This window comes from Notothenia coriiceps, unplaced genomic scaffold (assembly GCF_000735185.1).
Source record: "Notothenia coriiceps isolate Sejong01 unplaced genomic scaffold, NC01 NC01_scaffold00001411, whole genome shotgun sequence".
NCBI classification, from domain to species: domain Eukaryota; kingdom Metazoa; phylum Chordata; class Actinopteri; order Perciformes; family Nototheniidae; genus Notothenia; species Notothenia coriiceps.
Genome location: NW_011334112.1, coordinates 39,426 through 59,196, shown reverse-complemented (window position 1 = coordinate 59,196; position 19,771 = coordinate 39,426). Strand labels below are relative to the sequence as shown.

The 19,771-nt window shown below is 38.7% G+C and overlaps 2 protein-coding genes across 3 annotated transcripts; both read right to left on the bottom strand.

Annotated features, from left to right (window-relative positions):
- Positions 1-186: 186 nt before the first annotated feature.
- Positions 187-7,698, bottom strand: LOC104960600 (vascular endothelial growth factor A-like). 2 transcript variants are annotated; one of them, XM_010788680.1, is made up of 7 exons: positions 7,454-7,698; positions 4,867-4,897; positions 3,924-4,120; positions 3,461-3,537; positions 3,341-3,370; positions 3,199-3,264; positions 187-774 (listed from the first exon to the last, which is right to left on the bottom strand). In XM_010788680.1, exons 1-7 carry the CDS (start codon positions 7,517-7,519, stop codon positions 738-740), a joined length of 504 nt encoding a protein of 167 aa, XP_010786982.1. In that variant the 5' UTR covers positions 7,520-7,698; the 3' UTR covers positions 187-737. The 2 variants fall into 2 exon arrangements, with proteins under 2 accessions (XP_010786982.1, XP_010786990.1); XM_010788688.1 differs by having other exon boundaries at positions 3,199-3,261; positions 7,454-7,695.
- A 3,119-nt stretch (positions 7,699-10,817) lies between these two features.
- actr10 (actin related protein 10) lies at positions 10,818-19,706 on the bottom strand. Its single transcript, XM_010788668.1, has 13 exons — positions 19,537-19,706; positions 17,879-17,951; positions 17,713-17,795; positions 17,479-17,587; positions 16,712-16,819; positions 16,439-16,506; positions 16,220-16,299; positions 15,352-15,387; positions 14,909-14,988; positions 14,709-14,782; positions 14,003-14,084; positions 12,284-12,485; positions 10,818-11,765 (listed from the first exon to the last, which is right to left on the bottom strand). The coding sequence occupies exons 1-13, from the start codon at positions 19,611-19,613 to the stop codon at positions 11,584-11,586; spliced, it is 1,254 nt and encodes a 417-aa protein (XP_010786970.1). The 5' UTR covers positions 19,614-19,706; the 3' UTR covers positions 10,818-11,583.
- Positions 19,707-19,771: the final 65 nt, after the last annotated feature.

Sequence of the window (19,771 nt, the reverse complement as noted above, 5' to 3'; positions counted from 1 at the left end):
ACTCAAGTGCCATCTAACATCTCACATGTTTTTGAAGGGCTGTAAATGTAATACAAATCCATGGATAACAGTAACCCCTTGTGCTTGGTTAATAATGCGCCTTCGACCAAGAAAGAGCTCTCAGTGTCCTCACCTGTTACACATCCCAATGGTTTCCAATGAAAATATAGATAACACAGAGGCTCATTGTATTTTGAGTGTATTTTATTCACAATATGTCCCACAACACTTTACAGAAAGTCACATACACAATGTATTTGTATTCAGTTATAACTATTAAAGCAGGAGTCACTCTTCAAAAAGGCACAAAATAAGTAATGAAAGAAGATTTTCTCTTTCTGTGAATGTTGCTATTGATCTAAGTGTTAATCAGTAAGTATGGATGGAGGCTTACATCTTTTCCCTGATAAGCGTACACCATTACACACATTATCTCTGTTCTACATCTGTTGTATCTTATGTCTATTTTTTAAAACCTCCCTCAAAGCAACTCGATTAAAATATTGATTTTGATCTGTTAAAAACAGCAGTAAGAGCGAAATGAGTTTTGCAGATATGGTCGTTTGCTTTGATTATTAATCAAAAAAGAAAAAAATGTAATGGAAAGGATGCAGAGTCTTGATGAATGGACCATAACAGGAAACATTTCTAGACAGAAGGTGAATAGTCAGAGATGACTCATTCATTGATGATCTGCTGTTTGAAACTCCTCCAAAAACGATGCACAGGCATTTGGTTCAGTGAAGATTTATCTTGTTTTGAGGGAACTCGCACCTGAAAAGACAAGTTAACCAACACAATTAGTTAAATAGTAACATACAACACTGTCTATAAAATACATCTGCGTCCTCTTAAACCAACATAGTTAGACTTCACCAAATGCCGTCAACACTTCCAACCAAGCAAACAGCAGATCATTTGGTGTTATTTAGCAACATCATTTGTGAGCTACTACTGCAATTGAGCCTTTATCAGCAGAATTCTAAATAGAGACCAATACGGAAGGATTGTTTATTAAATATTAACAGGATTTGTCCTTTGTGTGAAAGTGTGAACAGAGGAAATGGATCGTATCATTCAACCAGATCTAAACATTTGAATACCTGTTTCATTTTTTTATTTCTCTTACTATACATAACATTCCTCAGCAGAAGCCATACAAAAGAAAAACATTTTGGTTTCCATAAAAAAAATCAGTATAGGAAAAACTTTACTAATCCCGAGAGGGAGAATGGATTTTGTAACTGTGTTCTAATAATACTTCCCTATTGAATCAGAGATGTATACTTGAATCTGGGTTGAGACACCATTTCCAAAGTCATGTCCTTTAATATGCTGTCTTTTTTTTATCTGTATACAGATGTTTTTGGATGAAATATCTTCATTGAAAGAAAGAAACATCAATCTTTAACTGACACATACGCTTCCTGAAAGTTCACAACTACTTCCAAATTGGAAATGGAATCAGGTTAGGAGACAAGCCCATGTACTTTGGCTCAGCCCCCACTGTTTTGACACATGAAACTTGATTTGTACACTTACATGGCTGAATTACAGAACACTTCTAGGGCACATTCCCGGGGCCAATGGGTGCATAGAGCATCTGTTTAAAGTCCCATTTCACAGTGGAGTGAAAAGGCAAAATGTCCTGCTGGACCACCAAAGTAAAATCCTTAACCTTCAAATGTATTACAGGGATGAAGCCGTTAAGCAAGACCTAAAGGCACTGTTTATTTCCTCAGGTTTACATACAGTTCAGTTTAAGTTCAGTACTGGTATCATACAATTGAAATACCCTGCAACACATTAAAAACTTTGCAAGTGTGTGTGAGATTCGACACTCAAGATTGGGTGGAGGGGGTTATGATATGAAGCTATGGTTTAAAAAAGGAACCGCAGCCAAGGAACATCATACTGTGTGGTGAGGAAAAACATGGCCACAAAGATTCTAACACGGTTGATAAAACATTTATAGTAGGAAAAAATAAAAAACATGACCTTACCAAACAACAAGTTCAAGTCAAATATTTAGCTTTAAGGGAGGCTGATTCAGAGGGTGGATCAAATTCAAACTGCAGGATTACATATCCCCTCCCTCTCCTTACCAGAGGAGATGGGTGACCTAGTTTTCACTACATCGAGCACCTACTTCAAATCATCCGTTGTTCCTGATTACCCAGGAAGGTAAACTTTGTGTTCTTCTACGACCTTGCAACAAGTGATGCTACTCATAATGAGCCTCTTCACTGAGTGCTTAAAGGACAGGTTTATGTTTTCAAGTCTGTCTTTAAAGTGTAACCACATGCACAAAGGTAAGTCAAGAGCTTATTGATTCATCGGACAATATCTCTATTCTAGACAAAGTAAATCCACCACGGCATCTAGAATTGCACTTATTTAAAGTATTTCTACTTTTGAGAGAAAGCAAAAATGCTTCAAAATTGATTTTCACCTCGTGGTGGGTCCTGGATCCTACAATGACTATATCAACTTAATAGCATCTTTCAAGAGGCCCTAGGAGTGTGCACCTTCACAGCACCACTGTATAATGCTCTACAAACCTGGCCACAGCTTTAAAAGCCTTCTTTATGGCAATGCCTTTATTTACACTAAAGGGGAGCGAGAGAGATTACCCTGTGACATACGTTGCCCCTTTGACCTTTATTTAATTAGTGTTCACACAGACATACAAATACCAAACTCAAATCAGATAAACACCTTAGATCAGACTTTCCAATGATGGTCTTATATACTGTAGGCCTTGGACTAAATTACGTCGGCTTAAAGTGTAACCTGATTTAAAAAAAAATACCTTTACTCTTCACTAATCCCCTAATTTGTTTTCTTGTATGTGAATTCGGTGATTTTCAGACTAACCCTTTACACTGGCAGCCCCTGGTTTGAACTAACAGCTACTTCAGATTATCATTTATCATCATAAACGAGCGGTGGATTACAGGCCTGCCAAAGAGAAGACTAACACAGCAGATAATACACTGTGACATTGTTTAATCTGTCCTTGGAAGTCTGACAGTGAGGGGGAAATAGTGATAAATGTAACCGTAAATGTCCAAACATTGTGAAACAGTGTGGGTTTATGTGTGTGTGTGTGTGTGTGTGTGTGTGTGTGTGTGTGTGTGTGTGTGTGTGTGTGTGTGTGTGTGTGTGTGCGCCACAGGAGGACAATCCATCTCTTACTTGCCACAGCCGTTTGCTGTCTTCTTGTGTTTCCTCCTGCGGGGTCTGTTCTTGATAGACTCACTGCTGTGGAGGCAGAGCAGAGAGCAGTGAAGATATTGGCGTGTTCAAGTCTGATAGATACAAATTCCCAGCTACTGACCTTTTATTATTCAGAAGCTTCTGACGGGCTCTAAAACAGAAGGGAGAAGACACAACAAATGGTAGTTAGCTGTAGTATAAAAATATAAATTTGCATTCGGTGCTTACTGGAAATAATTACCTGCATTCACATCTCTGATGCTCCACAAAGGTGAGTTCCACATGGTGCATAGATATCATGGGATGAATCCTCATCACCTGAAAGATAAAACAAGGGAAAACGGAATATAGGGCTGTTGGAGCCATTTACTGTGTTTAATTATTTAATATTTAAACTTTATTTTTCGTTTTTATCTCTTTATCTGAAAAGAGGTGATGCAGCACAGACAGTATGAGAAAAATAAAGACCTCTTGAACATTAAAGCATGTAAACAGGTCACAGTGGATACACAAAACGCACATGAAACCTGGAAATCAACATAATAGGACATAATAATATGTTATAATAATAATAATAATAATAATAATAATAATAGGACTTCAAGGACAAATCAACACTAGAAGGGCCATTCATTTCACATCCACATAAAGTGCATTTTCAACCCCCATTCAGGTATTTCTGGTATTTCTGAGAGACAGTATACCTGCAGTGTGATGTTGCTTTCAAGTGTAACCTGGCACTCCATGTTCTCGTCCCCACAGCAACCAGAGCAGCGCCAAAGTGGGACACAGGCCGGCATGTAGATGTACTCCACCTCTCCAGGGTACTCCTGCTCCACGTCCACCAACTGCTCCATAGGCCGACACATGCTCCTCACCCACACCTCCTGGAACCCCATCACTGCAGGACAGGTTTAACCTTTGATTATTTGGTAGAGTTTGAAAAACCTCTTCAGTGTGACCAGTAATCAATTACATTTATTCAAGTTCTGTACCTAAGTATCATTTTGAGGTATACCTGAGTATTTTCAGTCTATGCTACCAAAGTAGCATAGACTGAAAATATTTACTTTTACTCACATTTGAAAGAAATATTGTTTGTTCTTATTCGGATAAAAGTATTTACAAAAGTAAATACTTGTCTTTAGCATCCTTTTTTAATGCTAAATAGTTTCTTAATAATACTTGTTTTTTATTATCCTTATATATTTCTTTTTCTTTTTATCTACTTTGCAACTTATTTTTTTTAGATTGTTTATGTTCGCACCACCAGATACCAAAGCAAATTCCTTGTAGGCTATGTGTAAAAGTACCTCGCAATAAACTTTCTGATTCTGATTGATCTCAAAGCTTTAGAAATCATGAGCAACTTGTAAATAAATGTGTTAGCATAATAAGCACATTTACCAGCTGCTATGAACAAATGAATGTGTCAATCCGGTAATTTTATATATATGATTCTGAGTACTCAGAAGGGGTACTTTCATTTTTGGTATTTTAAGTATATTTTGATGCCAAATGTTTTGTCTTTCTTTAAGAAAACTTCTGTGTGCAGGAATTTCACTTCTAACAGAGTATTTTTTACAATTGCTATTTTTAAGTAAAAGATCTGAGTACTTCTTCTCCAATAAGTGGGATAGGCCTTACCTCTGTGACCCCCTTCTGGAGGGTGGGAAATCTGCAAAAATTATTAAATAAACGTAAAAATCAAATATACATTTCTTTTTTGGTAAAGGCTGTTACATTAATATCAAACATTTTGGTGCAAAGAAAATCTGGAAATTAGTATAAAAGAGAAATTACGATGTTATAAATCGGTTGATTAGCGGTAGGTCATTGTGTAGTTGCAGAGCGCCCTCTACTGGCAGAGTAAAGAAGTGCACACACAACCCATCCAGTGAAAACAATGAGCAGCATGGTTTACCACTGTGTCACTGTTTAAGCAGTAAACTGAGCCAGCAATCAAACTTGATTTCTCAATTTGATATAATCCCAGATGTGTTATTATCACAAGAAGCGGAAACCACAGAAGAATAACAGTGAAGAATAGCTTCAGCCTTTTCTCATGGGAGATTTCCACACAATAAACAGTTTAAACAAAGGCAGTACTGTCAAGTATCATGACACAGCATGGATATCTTGAAGATCTCACCACCCAGCCTCCACACTGTCCTGGTTTCTGAAGGCCAAATGAAGCAGTAAAACACGTTGATCTTGGCTCTATACCTTCTTTTCAATATCAACAATCTCTTTCTGACTCCTCACCCCTGTCTCCTGCTTTCCTCTCACATTGTTAACACTGATGGGAAAATCATCTCCTAAATGTCACACACAGGGAGTTCTTTGTAGGTTCGTAGAAAACAGTAGGTTTTATTTTGGGATATTTATGTTAGCTCAAAGTTATTTTGTAATTGGGCCAAAGAGTCTGTACTCCTTCACCCAACAATAGTTGCATTACAACAGAATAATAAGCATGGATGTGCATGCATTTATTACATAACCTAAACACTGAAATGTGTGTTCTTGTTTCCACCCTCTAATTGTGTGAATTACACAATGCTAATGTTGTCATTTACTTGATGCTGATTTGTTTAAATTGCATTTGGAAATGACATGTTATCAATATCTTACATTATAGATGCTTTGTTTAGTTTCTGGAGGCAAAACAATTTTTTGTTCTAAACTGACATTGTGCCCTAAATTTAGGCCATCTGTTTTGAAATACAAAACGTGGATCCGTGTTTTTTACATTAATTAGATTCTAACCAGGTGCATTTGAGCCATTGCTGTGTTGCTTCAAACACTAAAATGTTGTGGATGGATGACATTTAGTTTTTAATAATAAATTGTGAAACATATTTATTATTAAAAACGATATTTCATCCAAATGCTCCTACACCTACTACTCATCTCGCATCAGTAATCCATGTGAGAAGCTTTCTGGATTGCACTGGGCATGAAAATCATTTTCTGTCAGCTTGCTACTCAATACAAGTCTCATTTATAATCTCCTCACATGAACTGCAGCACATATTGCTCATCCAGTCGGTTCCCTGCCGGGTGATACTGAATATCTGTCTTGCCTGGGGTCAGATGTTGTTATACCAAGAGGGAGCACTAGTGCAGAACCAGAGAAGTGGAGAATTACATCTCATCACCAGCAGAACCTGAGGCTACAGAGTCTCCTATAACCAGCACTGCTGATACAGTGTAGCTCACCTCTCTATCTCACCCTGCTCCATGCAGCAGCTGCATCTTATACTGGTGTTGAGTCATAGACTGACACTGGACTCATCAGCAGCTCAAACTGTGCAAATCAGCATTAATATCTTTATTATTATGTATACACCACTGCATATATTGTAATATATGCATTTTAAAATATGTATTGTTGTTATATGCACGTTTCAGGCAATAAAACATATTTTATTTTGTCTTAATTTACATTATTTAATTTCATATTCTGTTCTTTTACATATCATATTCTATTTACATGTATATAGACTTTTTGCACTACTTTTTATTTTGTATTTTTCTATTTTATTACATATGCTGGATTCATTGTTGGAGGAGCTCAGGCCATAAGATTCTCATTGCCATTTCTACACTGTAGCCTGTGCATATGACAATAAAAACCTTTGAATCTTTATTGTAAATATTTTGTATATTATTTTATTTCAATTAATCTATTATTGCACATTTTTACAATAACTTTTTACGATCATAAACAGAATTATTTTATTCTATTTCATTTTTTTATTCCACATTTTGATATAAATTATGTTTATTATTTATATATATTATATACAGAGCAAATGAAACCCTTAGATAAATACAGTATTGTGATTATCTGGGCACTGTAATCTAAACATAGCAAATCTCAAAACCCTGCAGATATTATCTTCCTGTGCCCCACACAGCCAGTCAAATATACAGATAGTGCGTAAAAAACAAGTGTTGAACAGATGTGACCTCTCACAGTGGAAAAAACTCTGTTAGCTTCACTTTTTAAGGTGAGGTGCTAATAGGGAATCATAGTCTTCTCCTAAAAAAGAAAACCGTAACTTCTGCTTTAGCATGTACAATATCACGGAATAAATTACATTTCAAATTAAAACTTTTATAATAAATAAATGAAAATATTTCGCTAAATATGCGTTTTAAAAACATCTACAAATTGCAGTTTCCGGTGGCTAGCTAACATGACAGAATGTTTTGTTTTTGTTTGACCTACCTGCGCACGTGCCAGTTGGAGCAAAATAACCGATAAAAGGTGCGAGACTCCGAGAAAACTTTGCATAATTTCAAGACAAGTTGCCCCCTCTCGTCTTCAGTCGCTCACAAAGAACTTTAAAATGAGGAAAAATAAGCGGTTCTTCGTCAAACCCTTAAATACATACAGCTGATTATCAATAGGAAATAGAAGCTCTCTCGTGCGCTCTGTCGTCCTTCCCTTTCTCCCTCTGCACCTCTTTCACTTTTTCACTCTCTCACTTTCTCTCTGTCTCACACACAAACACAAACACACACACGCACACGCACACGCACACGCACACACACACACACACACACACACACACACACACACACACACACACACACACACACACACACACACGTAATACATAGACAATAATTATATATAATCATCATATTAAGCCATTTAGCAAAACATATAAACTATTTATGATCAGACTTGCTAACTCACTATGTTTACTTAATAGCAAACCATGCTAATGTGTTGTAGGATTTCACAGACACCCATTAGTTTATTCTAATGCTATATTAAATATCAGCAAATTCAATCGGTAAAATTGGAATAAGTTTGCATTATATTCTTTCTCAAAGTTGTATTTCTTAGTGAGGAAACAGACTTTTCAAATCAATCTATAACAGACCATAATTTAACACTGAGAAAACCCAGTGAAGGCTTAATGTTCAATCTGATGTAATGGCTAATGATAAAAAGTAATCATCATGGAGATACTATACGTGCTTCTCACAGGGCAGCAACATGATGAAACTGTAGGTTGCAAAGAGCAGTAACATCAAATACATAACAGAATATAAAATGTTGCAGCAAACATACAAATGCTTTTAAAACTCCTACTAGCTCCCTGTATCTCTGTGCTACCTGCCAACACAGCAGCTCGGGACCTGCTTCTGATCTCGTTTGTAGTTTTATCAATTCTTCTTCGGCCTTGTTTATGCATTGAACTCTCACAGTGTTGCCTGTTTAGTCTCGGCACAGACGCAGCAGACCTGAGGTTATCAACATTGATGCTGTGAGGAAGAGCAGAATGTTTATGCCCTGTCCTGTGTTTACTGCAGATAACATATCTGTTATCATCAGTTTATATCTGCTGTGAGTGCTCCAAACAACTGCTGTGTAAATGTAACCTTCCTGTTATACACCACGTGGCTTCTTGTGGTTTCTAAAGCTCCTGATTATTTTTCCACAAAATGACTTAGAGGTGCCTTGTTTGTTTTTTCTGCAGGGCGCAAATTACAAGCACAGCGGTGCCTGGACATTTATTAGAAAGGGCTCAGGTGTGTTTTCACAGCCAGTGTGATTTACGGGATAATTGGTCTGGTGTTTGTTGAGAATATCCTCTGTGGAGGAGAAAACGAAGATGGATGACGCCTTTCTTCTCTCCTCATCTTCCTCTCCCTCCTCCCAGGCTGTGATGGTGTGATGCTCATGTTGGAAAATCCATGTTTATGCCACCTTCTATAAGATATACAATTTATTTTGGAACTAAATATTCTGCAAAACAGGTTTAAGAAGTCAAATATTTCACAACAATCTCCTAATCCAGCACGGTAACACATAAAACAATCATATAACGTCATGATTTCATCTTGATAACTATAAACACTGTGAATATCGTGGCAGATTTGGATGTGTGAAATGTTTTGATTTCCTGGTCTTGCAAAAAATAAATACTTGTCAACACTCCTTATAGGCAGGGCTCGCCCACTTTCCGGGGGACTTTCCCCTCCTCTCAGACTCCCAGTCTGCTAGCCAGAGGTCAGACGGACAGCTGCTGCTTCCTGTCTCTGGGAACCGCACTGATGCTCCAGTCCCACTCCCCATTGAGGGAGGATGGGGTTTCCCTCAGGAGGAGCAGATGCAGCAGGTGGGACTGAACATGGTAGCTCGCACGTTAGCTTACATCTAAAGGTAGGCACCAAATCCTATAATATCAACGATCATATGAGTAACACAGCTCACATTTATCTCTCCAATATATGGGGATGAAGGATGCATCTGTTTTTGAGCTTTCAACCATAACAAAAATATAAAACTAAATTAAACATGAAGCCACAATTATTCACCAACAAATGACAGTAAAGGAAGATGTTTCAAAGTAACATACATAGATGCTGGTTGTTTCACCTTTAGTGATGTAAGTGAAGAAGACAGAACAGACAGACCTCCACCTTGTTTTTGTGTTCTCCGCCGCTCAGCTTTTATGACAATTTTTTTATTCCTAGAATTCAATTTTTTTTCTAATTTCCCACACTTTCTGCCAGTCTTGGGCTCAAGGTGCATTGTGGGTAATGCTACTGGTTCCCAAGCCCAAAGTGACCAGACGGACCAACTCTAAGTGATGAATCTGACCCGAAGGGCAAACAGATGCAACTCCATTCTGGGATGCACACACACACAATAACAGTGTGTTTGGGGGTTTCTTGAATAAGTTTAGCAGAAGCATTTTGATACAACTTGGTAAATGTAGAGTAGATCAGGAACAAATTACACAAAGTAACATAACAAAAAAGATCTTGAAGTGAATGTTACAATAATTGCAAAAATAAAAGGGAGACGTTAACGCATTACAGACTTAAAGGTGACCTATCATGCAAAATGCACTTTTGTACGTCTTTTATACATGAATGTGTCCCCGGTGTGTCAGGGAACTCACCAAGTGTCAGAAAACACAACCCTCTCTCTTTTCCTCCGTACCCAAATCTCTAAAAACGGGGCTGCAACGGAGCTGATTATTATTTGAATTACTCTGACGTCAGAAAAGGGGTGCTCCGCCTATATGGGCAACTCTCCACCTATCAGGGGAATGAGAGACCGCTCGAAAGCGCTGGAGACGCTGTAGTACATATGCCAGGCCTGTAAGTGGCAGTGTAGTCTGCCACAAAAGCAGAATCAGCCCTTGCAAAAACAGGGCTGGAAAAGAGCAAATAGAGCGAAATGAGGCATGGCTAAAATGCATGATCTGTTTGGTATTTTGAAAAAAAAACTTCACGGACATGTTTTATATAGGTATGGCCCTACAATATATGTTTCAAATATAGCATCATAGGTCCACTTTAAAGAGGCACTATTATGCTTTTTTGGGTTTTCCCTTTCCTGTAGTGTGTTGTATGGGTTTGGTGCATGTAAATGGTCTGCAAGGCTAAAATCCCATAAGGTGGTATCTCCGGACTGTTTCAACACTATTGACATAGGAATATTGTCCATCTTCACACAACAATAGCTTACTGGTCAGCTGTTTGTCTAAAACATATTGGAGCTTCAATTTGTTTGAAATCGAACATACGTTAGTCTCGGATGATAAAGAGGACAAAAACAAGTCTGATTGAGTTCTGAATATTTATTTGTTGTAATAGTTGGTTTTAAAGGTGACAGAGCAAAATGGCGTTGTTTGGAGAATGCTTTGAAACTTGTAAACAACAACTACGTTCGACACACCCACAGTTGATTTTAATAATTCAGGTCAGTGTGGATGACATTGACCCTACACTACCATGTGTTAACTCTTTATTGTGAAAAGCCGTTAATAGCTGGAATAACTCAAAACACCTGTGTAGGGCCTTTATTGAGTTCAACAACCACTTTATACTTCAATATAATAAATAAGTGAAACTTTTTTGGGGAAACTTCATTGGACATTACCGTCAAAACAAACTTTGTCAAACATCATGCTTTTCTCAGCAACTATTTTTTAAAGACTAAAGCTCAGTTTCATAATCATCTGAAACATTTCTGCTGAACAGATAAACGTGTTTTTCAGTTTAATTCCCAACTGAATCCAGAACAAAGTGGAATGAGAGTGAGACAGGTTCAGCGTCTTGCTCATTGAGACTTCAAATGAAACCAAAAACATGCCTGCTTGTAACACAGGAGTTTATTTTATTTTATTCTAACACTGTGTCTTCTTTCATATATCTCAACTTGTTTTCTTTCTGGTCAGGTCAGAAAGCAGCGCATCACCCAACAGTATGTGTAACTACTAGAGATTTAAAAAGCTAGAGCTGTTTGTGTTGAGATGTAAAATTGAAGATAATTGAACTGTTCTATGACGTAGAGTAAAGGAGAGTACATTATTAGAGTTACAGAACATTCTACTTCTCTGTGGAGAAGGCTCTCTTCATAAGTGGAGGAGGGGTCTTCCCCGCTTCGTAGAGAGACTCGGGGGGAGGGGAGCTCAGGCAGCACCAGTCTGGGATGCGGCCCGTCTGGATGTAGTAGTCTCGAGACACCGACCTGCTGCCCAGCACGTCCTGCAGCGCTCCGAAGATAGCACCTGGGGAGCAGAGACAGCGTGAATACACAGCGAGGGGCCACTAATAAATGTTTAGGCCGAGATAAATGCTGGTTCAGTATGCTGATGCTGGAGGGTTTTTTCCAATATTAGAAGTTCAACCTCCTTTCCGAATATTATGTTATTAGCTCAAATACAGACACTTTTGTCTGCATTGAAAGCCATTAAAAAACATTTTAAATCACACAGATATTATAGCATGCAAACCCGCATTCTATACAGTTTACAATCTAGAGTCTTGGCTTCAAAATTGTACTTTTTTGGTTTTCCACCAGCTTGAACGTCGTTTTCCTGGTTCCTTGCACAAAAAACATTTGAAAAAAAGGCCTAAAAATCACAGACTAAAATGTTTTCGTATACAGATAATCAGGACCTTGCCTTAAGTATTTAACCTGATGCAATATTACTTCTATTTATTTATTATTTTGGACACAGACATTTTTGTCCTCTAAGGATGACAGAGCAGGGGGGCACAAGGGTTATAAAGTCACATTTCTGACCTCCGAGCCAGGCGGTGCAGTTGGGTTTCGCAGGTGGAGCGTGTATCCGCAGGCTCTTGCTGGCCAGCACCGTGCTGTACTTGGGTTTCTCCACCAGGAGGCGTATCTCCGCCAGCAGACGGTGCAGGAAGCCCGGCAGCATGGCCGTGCCTCCGATCACCACCAGGTTCTCCGAGAGCACCTTACGCGTGTCTATGGGGCACTGCAGGGGAACACGTGCACACATAACCAAATTAGATTTACATGTTGTTACATGACAGATTGGAGGGGGATATTATCTTGCATATTATAGCAGCTCCATTTGAACAAATATAAACAACAAGATACATGGGAAAAGTATTACATTATTAAAGATTTGATGGTAACAATTCATATTGGCTCTTCAGGACGGAAAATGTTGTTGGCAAGCCTCAATACGTTATGTTGTTATAGGCGGATTCATAGAGTTTTATAGACAGTTGTTGATCTAGAATGTTGTGGGCAGATTTTCATTTTGTGGAGCAGTTGGACTCTAAAGTGGTGAACAAACACACAACAATGTTGTTTTGTGATTCTGTAGAATGTAAAGAAAACAAAAGAAGCTTTTGTCTACTGGCCCCAGAAGGCCTGAGGCGGTCCAGAAGGCCTGAGGCGGTGCAGCAGGAGAACAGCTGAGGCAGGAGGAAGCAGCAGATTTACTGCAGGACAGCACTTTCTGCCGACTAAACCAAAAGGGGATGGATGAAAGTAGCTGAAGCGGACATTTACATTACTGAAGTGACTTCTCTGGCGTCTGGAGCCCCCACTGATTTATCATTCAATCCTGAGGAATGCACAGATTGGGATTTCAAGTTTAAATCTGAGGCTGTGTAATGTATTTGCTGTACCCCACTGAGATTAATCAGGCAGTTCGGGGCAGACTTGATCCCCACGAAATGGCTCTCTGTTTCGTGGAATAGCTGTATTTGTACGTCGCCATAGCAACCACACTGAGTACAACTGTACATTTAATTCCTCTGCTGTGCACTCGGAGGACAAAACTAGGTTGCTGCATACCTCCTGCTGAGTTTACTGAAGGTTATAGCAGCGGGATTACAGAGAAACTACTTTAAACTGCTATTCACCACATGGGAAGATGAGGTGAAGCATATTACAATACAAGTAACTCCAGGCGTGTCAGAAAAGAAGGTGAAGAAGGCGATGTAGGATTATTCGGTATATTTCAGCAAGATGTTACATGCTATAGTGTTCAAAAAGCTCTTTAATTTTCTCATACTGCCTGTGCTGCAGCACCTCTTTTCACCCTCTGTCTGAAACCAGAGCCCAGTCTGCTCTGATCGGTTAGCTGGTCGGCTCAGTTGTTATTGTCCAACTGCTTAGAGATGTCCCGCCCCTTAGCTTATCACGTACAATGTGTTGGAGCGCAAGCCAATGGAAGCGCAAATGTTGCATAGTGATGTCACTATGTTACAGAGGAAAACAAAGGAGTCCAATCGAGGCGTTTCAGGCAGGGGGGGGACTTTAAAAGAAGTAGTATTCTAGCGCAGACAGACACAATAGACCCTCTGATTAAAAACTACAAGCTTCAAACACTAAACACTCCAATGTCATAATACAGACTTGTTCCCTATCATTGTACTGCCTCTGCTGGCATGTTTTAAATCGTTCACAGTTGTTTATGTAAGTAAGTGACTGCTTATAATCATAACATCTTGTTCTCAAAATGCTAGGAAATAATACCTTGACCAGGGCATCAAGTATCAGAGTGGCCACGCTCTTCTCCTCATTGTCCTGTTCAAACAGGATCTCCATCAGAGAGTCCCTGGAGAAAAGACGAAATGAAACATGATGAGGGACAAAATGTATAGACACCGTGAACACAACAAGCTGTTTATAGAGAATCGTTTCATGCCACAGATGGAAGGTACAGGAAAGAGATAGAAAGAGACTCCAGTAAGAGTAACTAACTCTCTTGTATTTTAGTGTAAGCTATGACACTATTACATTTGGGAATGCAATAGAACAATTATCGATTTTAAATATTACCATTAATCTAATTAAATATGCTATGCATTTAGTTCAAACCTGTGTGTTTACGTTGTCTTAGACGGGCCCTTTTCATCAGTGCCTATGCATGGTGTAAGGCAGTTTTAAATATTCAAATATATTTGCATCGTACAAACAAATATAGTTCAGAAAATGTCCACGTGTCCCGGATAATGTGCGTAAAAGAAAAGAATAGTCCGTAAATCCAAAACGTCTGTTAATAAGGCCCATTAAGACCAGTAAATCTAGTTTTACAGAAAGACCTTCTACCATGAAAAAGTGAAACGTTACATATACAATAATAATACAAAACATATGCAAATATTGTAAGACATTGTAAAATAAATTAAGGTTTATCTCAGTTAATGACAAATGGAAAAAGCATCATTTGTGGAAGTACCTGATGGATCCTTTGACGTGCAAGATTTTCTCCCCATCCAGAGGATAATCAACATCTGGAGGATGGGCTGGACGCTACAAACGGAAAAAAGAATAGTAAACAAATCTACAACAATGCATTTTTAAATACAAGCTTTTGTACAGACTGAGGACATCTAAGGTTAGTGGTATAAAACCCAGAATAGTAAACACATGACTCACTTCGGCTGTACCGTCCAGGTTAAATTTGGCTTCCTGGATCTTCAGGCCTCTCTGCAGGTCACTGACAAAACATGTTCTGACTGCAGGAAACAAAACAAAATCAATAAGCAGACATAACATCTAAAACATGTAAACATATATCACTAAGGATGAGCAGTATCCTTAATGACTCTAGGCAATGTTAACAACCAGTAATATATTTAACATTTACAAGATGCATATTCGAAGAAAGCTTTAGTTACATCATTCAAATGGGTTATTACTATTACAAATGTGCATCATTATATAACACACATCAGTATTCCAGTGACCGGATGGTAAGGAAAGAAGCAGCCACGTTTTCTTTTGGGAATGCTGTCTTTGAAGGCAATAATTAAAATCTCAATCCATTACTCTTGCGGATTTTAAACAGGAAAGAAAGAAAGAAACTCCATCAACCCGACCCTTGATATCCTCCATAGTCTCCTCTGAGATGCTCCCTGAAAGAAATATGAAAAATATATATAAATGAAGGGAAACTGAATCATTTTCTAGTTTTGATTATTCACAAATCAGCCATTTCTCAGAATTCACTTTAGAGTTAGCTTTATGAGTCTGTGGCCGTTTCTCAATGTTGAGTAAACCTGCTGCAGAGCCACTATTTCAAGTATACTACGTCATCGAGTGGCGCCGAAGGACTGTTTAAATGCATGTTAAACGCCCAGCATTCAGCGCCACTTGATGGCGTAGTATACTTGAAATAGTGGCTCTGAGGCAGGTATACTCGACATTGAGAAATGGCCAGTGTTTGGGGAATTTGTGAGCTGACACTGCAGCAAAGAACAAGTATCTTAAAACAACAGCTATGACAGAGACAATAGAAGAAACTATGTATGGACTATAGTTTAATTTCTCTCTTGAAATCATCCCCAAGGTGGATTACAGAGATGTCAGCCCTCTGCCGTATGCAGCAGAAATGTATTTGGTTCAGCAGTCCAGAAAAGTGAGTCGGCCCGCTATCTGTCTTAATTATTGATGCATATATGAGTAGCTTCTCTCTCTCTGCTGCAGATCTCACAGCTTAACATGACAATTCAGTTTTACCAGACAACTCTAAAATAGACTATATGCATATGTATAATTCACCAATTGAGCAAGATAAATCACTAACATGTCACATAGAAACATGTTCTACTTATTTATAGTAAATGATGCATAATGGGAGAAAGCCATTATACTTGTCTGCAGTTTAACACATTAGCAGTCTGTATCAGAGTACCATGTTTGTTCCTTTAAAAAGGCATACAGTGGATGGCATTTCTCTGTGATTACCAATTGCAACTGGAACACTCTGCCCAGTGGTGGTGTCTGAGTCCACAGTGCACTGCTCCACAAGAAGACTCTCTAATTCTCTGAAATAGAAACAGACACATGCAGTTATGGGAAACAAATCTAAAAGAAAAGGTTACATTTCACAGCCAATGGATTTTTAATCATAAAATTAAAATATAGTCTCACACTCTGATTCTGAAATCTGTTGGAGCTACTTACTTATGAATGGCTTTCCCTCCCAAAGGCAAAGCCTCCCAGGCAGGCAGAATAGGAGTGCACTCGTAAATCTGAGTTTACAGTTAAGGTGGAAACATATAAGGCTAGTAGGTGGCTATTGGCTTCCTTTCCATCCATCCTAGGAGGCTAAACATGTCCTGGCTCACCAAGGAGCTAACAGAGATCCTAATTCCTATTAAAATAAAAAATAAATGCAATTCCTAAAACAGTTGCAGTATTCATTTGAAAGACTCCAAAATGACAGGAAAAGGATACAGGTAGCACCAGCGTCTCTGTGTGGCCACAGTCCATCACCAGAGCAGAGTTGATGCCCAGAGTCATGACGGCCATGAGGTGACTTGGAGCAAACACCACAGAGGGCACCTGGAGAACACCAGCCAAGAATAACAGTTAGAGGGGACATGTCATGAAACGGTTACTCTTTCATTCCTTGCGATCATACGGCTGGGAATCTGAAGAGGCTAAAAACGGTTAAAGAGGACAACTCTTTTTTTAGGTCAGAAAACATCGGATTTAGCAAGCCATTCAAATGTGTCCTCCTTTCCCTTTGTCACATACAGTCTCATTAGAAAACCGCCGCCATTTGATTATCTCCACCAATGGCTTTAGAACCTTTGCGAAGGTGTGTCATATTGTATTTGCTAGCTATTCAGAGTAGACTTTAGAGAGGGATCCCTTAAAGAGTTCTAAATAAGAACATTTCAGACGGAGGGAGGTGAGTACAGTACATTCAGACAGACAGAACGAGAAAAAACTCAATGCATTTCAACTTGTTCAAGTAGGAACACAAAATGAAGTATGGACCTGAAAATGAAATATCACCTTTAACACACAGACAATACACAATGTATCTAACATGTGTGATCAGAGTTGTTGTAATAGGTGTGTTCCTACAGGACTTGTCACCATTATTAAACCATTGAAATTGATGTGGACATTTGATTTTGGAACACTAAATAACTCTAACGAAATAGAATATATTTTAAGCTTCTATGAAACACTGATCAGCTTTATTTCCATACCTCAAACTGTTTGAAGAAAACTTTTGTGAGCGTCTCCCTGAAGTGAGACGGGCAGAGGATGGACTCGATGAGGACCACTCTTCTGTCGCGAGGGTTTACTAGCAGGTGCCTGACGAGACAAATAGAAACACAAACATTTATTTAGTGAGACTGGACCAATATTTCTTTCAGCCAAAAATATGTTCTGTATAAAATGATGTGTTGAAAAGAATCACTGATGCAGCAGAGTCTCACCTGAAGTACAGTAAATGGATGAACTCTTTGAGAATGACATAAAGCTCCTCCGTGTTGATGTTGTACTGAACCACTTTGATGGCCTGCAATTGAGAGAGAAATTACCACCTGGTTGGCAATTTTCAAACATACTTTCTAATGTTTCACTTTCACAGCGGTGTCTCACCTGCTGCTGTCCTGGTTTCCGGATCTCGCTCGGAATTATGAACCTGGGCCCCGTTTCCCCTGCAAAGCCGCATCTGCAAGGAGAGGAAAACTATCAGCCAGGCTTCTGAATGATGTGCAGAGAATATTATCATTCTTTTTTATAAAATAATATATAATTAATATAATAACTAGCAAGATTAATGCTATCAGTCATATCCTTATCCAGGCTCAGACTGAAGAGTTCCATTGCCCGACAACCACAGTGTAGCTAATGTGCAAATACAAATAAACCCTTTGAATCTTGAATACAATTAAAGTGAGGCTCTGTGTGAAATGATGACAGAAAGAAATGTACTGTGTACAAAGACATGATTATGAAAAGTGTAGAAAACAGCCCTCTTGATCTTCATGTGACTTGCCTCAGGCCGGGTTTTCTTCATTATGACACATTTGCTTTAAAATTCTAGCAAGATGTTAGCATTAAAGCCATATACACTGCTAGTGTAACATATAATGATAGGCTAAGTGACTTTTAACATCAGACTACCAAGTGCTTTACAAGTAATGTAGGTCACTCAAAGAACTGTCAACAAGGGGCCGTGTTTTCACCTCACATTGGAAAAATGACAGGACCTTTGTCACTGCGGTCAAGCCAGCCTCCACTCGGGAAAACCTAGTCAAGCCAGCCCTCACGTGATATTGCGGTGCGCGAATATCCTATGCATTACGGTAGAGTAAAAAAAAATCATCCCCCTGTGTTTAGATGAGAATAAAACAAAAACTGTCCAGTATCAAAGACTCATTTCACTTCAGGGTGATAGCAGGACATCCCATCTAGTCACTCAGAAAAAATCAGGACATTCTGATGTAGAGTTTCAAAATAAAAGACCTTTGAAATCTCTATTGTATGAGTTATCATCCCTGTTTTTAGATGAGAATAAAACAAAAACTGTCCAGTATCAAAGACTCATTTCACTCCAGGGTGATAGCAGGACACCCCATCTAGTCACTCAGAAAAAATCAGGATATTCTGATGTACAGTTTCAAAATAAAAGACCTTTGAAGTCTCATATATGAGCTATCATCCCTGTTTTTAGATGAGAATAAAACAAAAACTGTCCAGTATCAAAGACTCATTTCACTCCAGGGTGATAGCAGGACACCCCATCTAGTCACTCAGAAAAAATCAGGATATTCTGATGTACAGTTTCAAAATAAAAGACCTTTGAAGTCTCATATATGAGCTATCATCCCTGTTTTTAGATGAGAATAAAACAAAAACTGTCCAGTATCATAGATCCATCTCACTCCAGGGTGATAGCAGGACACCTCATGTAGTCACTCAGAAAAAGTCAGGACATTCTGATGTACAGTTTCAAAATATGTTGCACCGAGCTGTCTATAATGCAACTGTCGTTCAGTACAGTTGTCTTTGTTTACTTATTGGATTTTATCTTAGCTTTAATTTGACATTAGCTAAAGCTAGCTAAACACTGACAGGTCTAGTAAGCATTAGCTTTCAAGCTAACGCTACAGCATGGTTGGTTTGTGTGTGAGGTGCATAGGCCATTAGTGCCGAAACACAATTAAAAAAGTAAGGTAAGAAATACAAATATATACGCTAGCATAATATGCTATTGGCTCTGTTAACAAGGGGTGCTAACGGCTGATACTCACTTTGTGTATGCTGCTCCTAAGTCAATGACGATGGCAGTCTTCTCTCCTCCGCTTCCCAAACCATCAAATAAGGGCATTTTATTAATTTAATGAATAATGTCAGTGCTCAGATGTTTCAGTCGAAAATTAGCATCGTATGAAAAGGATGAAAAATCTGTTGTCTTCCGGTTGGGCTGGGTGGGGTCTTAAAAAACGCGAAGACGTCACCTGGATTGCCTGATCAAAATGTGCTCAA

What these genes read in the sequence shown, in the direction of transcription:
- LOC104960600 (XM_010788680.1), bottom strand. Translation starts at nt 7,519, where the DNA reads ATGCAAAGTTTTCTCGGAGTCTCGCACCTTTTATCGGTTATTTTGCTC. An exon ending in TCCAGAAGGGGGTCACAGAG is followed by an intron (nt 4,121 to 4,866) that starts GTAAGGCCTATC and finishes CCTGTCCTGCAG; the next exon opens with TGATGGGGTTCCAGGAGGTG. An exon ending in ACAGCAAACGGCTGTGGCAA is followed by an intron (nt 775 to 3,198) that starts GTAAGAGATGGA and finishes TTGTCTTTTCAG; the next exon opens with GTGCGAGTTCCCTCAAAACA.
- actr10 (XM_010788668.1), bottom strand. Translation starts at nt 19,613, where the DNA reads ATGCCCTTATTTGATGGTTTGGGAAGCGGAGGAGAGAAGACTGCCATC. An exon ending in CACGTCAAAGGATCCATCAG is followed by an intron (nt 14,085 to 14,708) that starts GTACTTCCACAA and finishes TCTTTTCTCCAG; the next exon opens with GGACTCTCTGATGGAGATCC. An exon ending in CTGCACCGCCTGGCTCGGAG is followed by an intron (nt 11,766 to 12,283) that starts GTCAGAAATGTG and finishes TCTGCTCCCCAG; the next exon opens with GTGCTATCTTCGGAGCGCTG.